The 8,956-nt window shown below is 43.9% G+C and overlaps 1 protein-coding gene across 1 annotated transcript; it reads right to left on the reverse strand.

Moving 5' to 3' along the window:
- Positions 1 to 1,383: 1,383 nt before the first annotated feature.
- LOC121851942 lies at positions 1,384 to 7,449 on the reverse strand. Its single transcript, XM_042346008.1, is given in 6 exon segments — positions 1,384 to 1,388; positions 2,059 to 2,385; positions 2,388 to 3,093; positions 4,986 to 5,087; positions 6,038 to 6,169; positions 7,255 to 7,449. Coding segments are annotated over 6 exon segments (1,467 nt in total).
- Positions 7,450 to 8,956: the final 1,507 nt, after the last annotated feature.

Consider the following 8,956-nt stretch of genomic DNA (forward strand, 5'->3'; position numbering starts at 1 on the left):
AAACGAAATCTATTGTGGGAGCCTTGAATTGAAGCTCACATGAAGCTGGCTTCATGTACTGTACTATATATACTTTTTATACAGGGTCATAATTATTTTCAGATGCACCCTACTCCGAGGTGTATTACATTGCTGCTTCTATCATAACAACTGTCATTCCAACCAAATCCATTATCTCAATGGTGTTCATTGTTGGGCCTGGAAGCATCAGGAATATAAACTGTGCAGCCAGACACAGCCATTCATCATTTTCTTTTTAACCTATAAATGTCATTGTTTGTTTGTGTCTGTCTGTGTGTGCGGCCGAAACTTGTGAAGGATTCGGCTCGCAAACCGTGCGGTTTACGTTTAAAAAAAAGTACCCAGGTACCACGACATAAGCCCCGTGCCGAGCCAGCGCTATTCCGATTTCGTGTCCGTCGCGTTTAAAGTAGTTTAATTAGCGATTTAGTGCTGCTTTTCGGTTACTTCTTTATTACAGAGCGCCTGCTCGACCATATAAACTCGCACGCGTTCGGTGGGGGGAGGGCCCCTACTAAGTCGCACTCGTTCGGTGGGGGTGAGGGGGAATTATAATTTGGGTCAACACCCTTTTAGGTAAGTCACACATTGTTCTAGCTGTGGCATTAACGGGGATTGCGTCAACTCTGCTTACTGGAGGAAGAACTGCCCATTCCACATTTAAGCTTCCATTGGATCTATCCCGACAAAAAAACCTGTTTGCAATATTGCAAAGGGGACTGCTCTTGCACAAGTCCTGCTTAATTGTGAATTAATAGTGTGAGATGAATGCACCAAGTCCCACAAGGGAGCATTTGAGGCTGTCAACACAAATTTGCAGCATGATGGGTGGTGCCACTTTTCTCATGACTGGTGACTTCTGACAAACCCTTACCTGTTGTACTTCGAGGAACCAAAGCTGATGAGTTAAATGCCTGCATCAAGTCATCATTCCTCTGGAGGCACGTTATGAAACTGAGACTAACAACAAACGTGCGTGTATATCTCCATGAAGACCAAGAGGCAGCCAACTTTGCTGAAGCTCTTCTTCACATCGGAAATGGCAGTATTGTTGCTATATTCTTAGGTTTTTTCGGTAAAGTCACGTAGGTAAAAACATTAAAAAGTAAAATAAAATAAAAATCACGACGTTTCGGAGGCAACACAAGCTTCCGTCTTCAGGTGGTACCGTCACAGCCACGACAGCTGTATCAAGTAAATGAGAGATTGCAGGAACTACCACTCCGTTTATATAATGGTTGGAGAAGGTGGTGGGGCAAGGGCCGCATACTTTTTATTAATATGGTAAGGTGAGGCTTAAGACTAAGAATAGACTGCATAACAAAGGCTGAGCCTTTGTTTTGGAGAGGTACGGTTTGTGACTCAACCTGTGACAGGGACACAACACTAAACATGGTAAAACTGTAATAGTTGTCTGTCAAATAAGATTGGCAAATAAGTGTAGTTAAATCTTTTTTGCATGGTTAATCACATCTTTCCAATGATTACTCAGTTTGTAACCGTCATCACGGTTGAAATTATGTCTGTGTTTGTATATTTGTATGGCTTCGTGTACAAACCTTTGATGGTAGCCAGGAGGTTTGCAGAGAACCTTGGTCTCGGAAAAGACAATTTCATGAGAGCCCACCGAGTTGTAGCAATGATCGGCAACGGCCGAAGAATCAGTTCTGCCGTGTTTCAGATCTGACTTGTGCTCGCGGACACGATCAGAAACATGACGTTTCGTTTCTCCAATGTAGCAATCACCACAAATGCAACTCAATTTGTAGACTCCAGGATACTGTAAGTCAGGAACGACATCCTTCACAGATGGAATCAGATCACGGATTTTATGCACTGTACTGAATCGGACTTGGATCTTATGTTTGTTTAGAATTTTGGAGATCTTTTTGGTCACGCCTGCTATGTATGGTAACGTGATAGTTTTGGTCGGAGTTTCATGTGGCTGTTTCTGTGTGGTGGGAGAAACAGCTTGGCGGATAGTGCGGTCAGAGTATCCGTTCATCCTGAGGGCCCGATGTACATGTCTTAATTCACCGGCCAGGTGGTGTTGGTCAGAAATGCCATGGGCTCTGTGGTATAGCGTTTTGATGAGAGAATTCTTTTGAGATGGGTGGTGGTGGGAATCCGGTTTCAAGTAGGAATCTGTGTGGGTGGCTTTCCTGTAGACAGAATGTCCCAAGGATCCGTCAGGCCTCCTCTCAAACAGAATATCCAAGAATGGTAGTTTACCGTCTTTCTCCACTTCCATGGTGAATCTGATGGATGGGTGTCTAGAATTGATGTGGTCCAAGAAGTGGTTCAATGCTGGGAGGCCATGTGGCCAGATGACGAAAGTGTCATCCACATACCTCTTCCACAGGAAGGACGCAGGGTGGATGTCTGGATGGCGTCTGATTCAAACTTTTCCATGAACATGTTGGCTATAACTGGTGACAAGGGGGAGCCCATAGGGGTACCCTCATTCTGTTTGTAGAAGGTGCCATTCCAGGTAAAATAGGTGTTGGTGAGGCAATGCCTAACCAGCGCAGGTACATCAGAATTCAATCCATGTTGGACTAAGTCCTCAATTATTGTTAGGGTGTCCGGTACTGGGACTTTGGTGAACAAAGATACTACATCAAAGCTGACGAGGATGTCATCAGGAGATAGTACCATGTCCTTAACCATAGAGACTAATTGGGTTGAGTTGAGTACTGCCGAAGAGGTCTTGCCTGTGAAGGGGAGCAGAGTATCTGATAGAAAACGGGCTAGTTTGTACGTAGGAGAGTTTATCGTCGACACGATGGGTCGTAGCGGGGTGCCTTCTTTATGGATTTTGGGAAGACCATAGAGTCTGGGAGGTCTAGCCGCCGATGGTTTTAGAGAGGGACGTTTGCTTGGTTCGATTAGGGAAGTCGAACTCGTGATGATACTGTTGGTTTTTGTCGTTAGGCTTTTAGTGGGATCGTTTTTAATTTTGGAGTAACTCCCATCATTAAGAAGGTCCAGGATTTTGTTGTTGTATGAATCTTTATCCATGATGACCGTGGCATTGCCCTTGTCTGCCGAGAGGATGACTATATCATCTCTCTTTTTTAGGTCACGTTGCCATACATAGCAGGCGTGACCAAAAAGATCTCCAAAATTCTAAACAAACATAAGATCCAAGTCCGATTCAGTACAGTGCATAAAATCCGTGATTTGATTCCATCTGTGAAGGATGTCGTTCCTGACTTACAGTATCCTGGAGTCTGCAAATTGAGTTTGCATTTGTGGTGATTGCTACATTGGAGAAACGAAACGTCATGTTTCTGATCGTGTCCGCGAGCACAAGTCAAATCTGAAACACGGCAGAACTGATTCTTCGGCCGTTGCCGATCATTGCTACAACTCGGTGGGCTCTCATGAAATTGTCTTTTCCGAGACCAAGGTTCTTTGCAAACCTCCTGGCTACCATCAAAGGTTTGTACACGAAGCCATACAAATATACAAACACAGACATAATTTCAACCGTGATGACGGTTACAAACTGAGTAATCATTGGAAAGATGTGATTAACTATGCAAAAAAGATTTAACTACACTTATTTGCCAATCTTATTTGACAGACAACTGTTACAGTTTTACCATTTTAGTGGTTGTCTCCCTGTCACAGGTTGAGTCACAAACCGTACCTCTCCAAACAAAGGCTCAGCCTTTGTTATGCAGTCTATTCTTAGTCTTAAGCCTCACCTTACCATATTAATAAAAAGTATGCGGCCCTTGCCCCACCACCTTCTCCAACCATTATATAAACGGAGTGGTAGCTCCTGCAATCTCTCATTTACTTGATACAGCTTTCGTGGCTGTGACGGTACCACCTGAAGACGGAAGCTTGTGTTGCCTCCGAAACGTCGTGATTTTTATTTTATTTTACTTTTTAATGTTTTTACCTACGTGACTTTACCGAAAAAACCTAAGAATATGAATCCTTGCAGTCACGAAAGCTTCAAATCTAGAAGTATTGTTGCTGACGCCACAGATGCACTTATCACCATGTCTAAAGGCATCCTTTCCACTTCGAAACAGGAACAGGGGGAAAAAGTGTATGCAAACATGCAACAACACTTTCAAGATGTTATCTGGCTACGGGAGAGGGACATTTTGGCTCTAAGGTATTATGCTGTTCACAGAATCAATTCCATGCTGTTGCACAATTTACCTGGAGAAAGCAAGTCCTACAAATCTATTGACAGTGTTGGACCATGATCAAATTGTTCACTATTCAGTTGAATTCTATGCAGCTCCCGGGTGTTCCTCCACACAACTTACTACTAAAAATTGGGGCACATTTCTTGCTATTCAGACTAGGCTATGCAATGGCACAAGGTTAATTGTCAAACAATTACATTCAAATGTTATCGCAGCTACAATCATTACAGGCAATTCTAAAGGTGAAGACGTCTTTCTCCCTCACGTACATATAATCCCAAACGACACAGTCTTTGAATTTAGGAGGCTTCAATCCCCCATCCAGCTCAGCTTTGCAATGTCCATTAACAAGGCGCAAGGACAATACTCTTTGGTTCTTTCAGTAAAGTCACGTAGGTAGAAACAATTAATAGATCATGACGTTTCGATCGCAACACAAGCAATCGTCGTCAGGTGGGACATCCACAGCAAGAAACAACTGCTGAAGTAGGCGAGAGATCTGTCGTGGCACGAGGTTATATAGGGCTCGGTAGTAGGGGGGGAGAGAGAAGGGGGGGGGTAGGAGGCGAGGCAGAAAGTGGACCCCGCAGCAGCACCCGGGTCACTGGAGTAAAGTGGGCCACCGCAGCAGCACTGCAGAGGTCAGCTGTAGAGGGAGAGAGAGAAGGGGGAGGAGGCAGGTCAGATCGGAGAGAGATGCAGAGAGAGAGAGAGAAAGACACACAGAGAGTCGGAAATAACAGCTGACATAGGCAGGTTGGATGGAAACATCACAGTCAGTTAAGACTTTACCTGGTTAATAACGTCCTTCCAATGATTGCTCAGTCTGTACCCATCTTCTTGGTTGAAGTTGTGTCTGTGTTTATATATCTGGATGGCTTCATGAACAAATCTCTGATAATAACCGGTGGGTTTTCAGAGTACCTTCGTCTTGGAAAAGTCAATTTCGTGTGAGCCCACTGCGTTAAAACAATGATCAGCAATGGCAGAGGTATTGGTCCTACTGTGTTTCAGATCTGCCTTATGTTCGCGAACGCGGTCCGAGACATGTCGTTTCGTTTCCCCAAGTAACTGCTGCCGCAGCCACAACTCAGTTTGTAGACACCCGGGTATTGCATATCAGGAATCACATCCTTTACAGATGGGATAAAATCACGGATTTTGTGTACTGAATCGGACTTGGATCTTCTGTTTGTTTAAGATTTTGGAAATCTTTTTGGTAACCCCTGCTATGTATGGCAACGTTATGGTATTGGTTGGATCCTCAGATGGTTGTCTCCCCATGGCTGGGGAGACAGCTTTTCGGATTGTACGGTCAGAATATCCGTTCATCCTGAGGGCTTGGTGTACGTGCTCCAGCTAACTGGCTAGGTGATGCTGGTCGGAGATGCAACGGGCCCTATGATGTAGTGTTTTGATGAGGGAATTCTTCTGGGATGGATAGTGGTGGGAGTCAGACTTTAGATAGGCATGCGTGTGGGTGGCTTTCCTGTAGACAGTGTCCCATCGAGCCATCATGCTTCTTCTTGATCAAAACATCCTGGAATGGTAGCTTACCATCCTTTTCCACTTCCATGGTGAATTTGATAGATGGGTGTATGGAATTGATGTGGTTGAGAAATTGGTTCAGCGCTGGCAAGCCATGTGGCCAGATAACGAACGTGTCATCTACATATCTCTTCCACAAGGAAGGACGTAGGTGGATGTCTGGAAGGCATCTATATCAAATTTCTCCATGAAAACATTCGCTACCACTGGCGATAAGGGAGAACCCATTGGGGTACCCTCAATTTGTTTGTAGAATGTGCCATTTCAGGTGAAGTATTGGTAAGGCAATGTCTTACCAAAGTTGGTACATCTGGATTCAGTCCCTGTTGGACCAAGTCTTCAATGATTGCAATGGTATCAGGTACCTTGGTGAACAGGGAGACTACATCGAAACCGACAAGTACATCAACTGGAGACAGTGAGATGTCCTTGATTAGAGAAACCAAGTGAGGTGAGTTAAGTACAGCTGAGGTGGTCTTGCCCGTGAAAGGAAGCAGGCTCTCAGACAGAAATCGGGCCAGTTTGTAATGGTGGAGATGATAGGATGGAGCTGGGTACCTTTTTTGTGGATCTTTGGAAGGCCATAAAATCTAGGTGGTCTTTTTTGACAGGAGGTTGAATTTAGCAATCAAGTTGATATTGAAGTAGTTGAAGAAACTGTCATGTTATCTACATGGACCCAATCAGATGTGGACATTTTTTCTGTTAATTCAAAGTGTGATTGTAAGATAATCTTGGCACGAGGTTATATAATATAAATAATAATTCCATAATATATTATATAATATAACCTCATGCCATGGCAGATCTCTTGACCACGTCAGCACTTTTTTAAAATCCTTTATATTAAGTTCACTTGCTTGCTTGCTTGTGCGCTTACGACCGTGCAAATATTTCGGTCGTTTTTTAACCCACTTCCCGTGATCCAATCGTGCTGACATTTTGCACACAGACTCGTTGTGCGTGACAAGTTATTTTCGTGAAAGTTTTTTTCCAAAATTTTACACTTTTAAGAATGTTTTTTTTATATTTAATTACCAATTGCTTAATGGTGGCAGGCAATCATCTGACCCATAGGTGGCAGCCATCTCAAGCCAGAGGACGCATATAAAGGATTTATAGTGAAAAACTTAGTTTTTACGGGTTAATTTTTTTTTGTTGTGGTTGTCCCACCTGATGACGATTGCTTGTGTTGCGATCGAAACGTGATCTATTTTTTTTATACTTACGTTACTTTACCGAAATAACCAAAGAGTATGGATTCCTGCGGTCATGAAAGCTTCAAACGCAAGGACAATCTTTGAAAGTGGTGGGACTGAATTTGTCAACTTTTCTCATGGGCAACTTTATGTTAGATGCTGCCGTGTAGGCAATGCCAAATATTTACATTACTTTGGACCAGCAGGCAACATCAGAAACATTGTTTATAAAGAGGCTCTTTGATAGGGGGTGCAGCTCAGCAAAAAGTGGCGGTTTCATTATTTTGGAGAGACCCTATTTTGTGTTTCATTACTTTGGAGAGGCTCTTGCTTTGGTTGAAGGCGCGATTCCCCTCCCACGTGTGCTGCTTTACCCCACGCCTGTTGCGGGGCAGTTCGGCTGTCGGCGGGTGCTCGCTGAGCCGCACCCACACCTCACTGCCCTGCGCGGCCTTCACATCGCTTCCTTCCCGGGTCTCCTGCCTGCACCCACGCCTGCCGGCCACCATTTTGGCGTCCTGGCTGCCGGCGACTGTTCGTGATGGCGCTCACGCAGCGCACCTTTCTCGCCGTCCCACATCTCATCGCCCCATCCAAAAGTCTCCTGCCTGCCTCCATGCCTGCCAAGGGTCCTGTCGATGGTTTGGCTGCCAGCGGTTGTTTGCGGAACCGCATGCGCGCTGTTCTCATTTCGCCTCGGCCATTACCTGCCCTACCTCCATTCTCCCCATTTACCCCATTTATATTTTACAAATTATAGACCATCTGTGTTTCCTCAAGTGCCTTACTACAGTACAATTAAAAACTACAGTACTAAAGACTACAGTACAAATACATCTGCTTTATACCATTACCCATATACTTATGACTCACCGCATTCAATACAAGACAAAGGTATATCATACAACTAAAGTATGACCTACAGTTTTCATTACAGTGTGTTGATCTTCAAAGGTGCATTAACAATTGTTTGCATTTTCCCTCTTCCTTGTTCTTTCCCTAACATGACGTACATAGAAAACTCATCTTTAAAAACGGAGTAAATTTTAAAGTTCAAATGTGTGTATAAGTCTATGCATGTGTGTGAGTCCATATGTGTGTGGGTCGATGTCTGTGTGTTTGTAAGTCGATGTGTGTGTGTGTCTTTTTCGCCCGGGCAATGCTGGGTACTTTCCGCTAGTGACCACATAAAATGTGACTGTCCCTGCAAAACAGCTCACTTCCTGTTCTATTAGCTCATTCATTTTATGATCCATTAATATTATCTAACTTTTGTCATTAATAACAGCAGAAATCTTATTGAAGTCTCTGTGTGTATCAATGTGCAGTTGTGTAATGCAGATTTATGAGTGTTACATATCAATTCCTGATAGGTTTTTTTTCCGTAATAAGAACTTGTTTTTTACATCTTTGGTTATTACATTGTCTTGTACGTTCACAGGAATAACACAGTAAGTGATATACGGGATAGTATGCAGTATCTGGCTCGCAATGGAAGGATGCAAGTTAACAGTGGGCACACAACTATGGGCAGACTAGCCTGGTTATGAGAAAAGGTTAACCTCTGGTTCATACCTACCAAGGACAAATAATGGTCATGGCCAATTAACAAACAACTAATTTTAGTTGTGTTGTAGATGGCAAATTTATACGAATCTAACATTTCAGCATTTCCTTTTATTCGGCTCTGTGTGCAATTGAGCATCTATGGGGGGGTCCCGTTCTCTCTCGTACATAAGGAAAAAACGGCGAGAACCTGCTAGAAGCGTGAGGGGCCATTCTATAGGCCGCGAGAACCCCCGGAACATGCAAATCGCAATCGGACTGCGACTCATCAACTTGTTGACACAATATAGATGTCAGTGTCCTATGCAACCATTCCACCATCCCACCAGTTTGGGGGTGGTAGGGCGAAGTCCGGACCTTCTTAGTACCCAACAAATCACCGAACAATTTAGATGAAAAATTTCGGCCCTGGTCCGTAAGGAGGCATTCCAGCGACCCCTTGTGCTTGGA

The sequence above is a fragment of the Callorhinchus milii genome, unplaced genomic scaffold (genome assembly GCF_018977255.1).
Source record: "Callorhinchus milii isolate IMCB2004 unplaced genomic scaffold, IMCB_Cmil_1.0 Scaffold231, whole genome shotgun sequence".
Lineage (NCBI taxonomy): Eukaryota > Metazoa > Chordata > Chondrichthyes > Chimaeriformes > Callorhinchidae > Callorhinchus > Callorhinchus milii.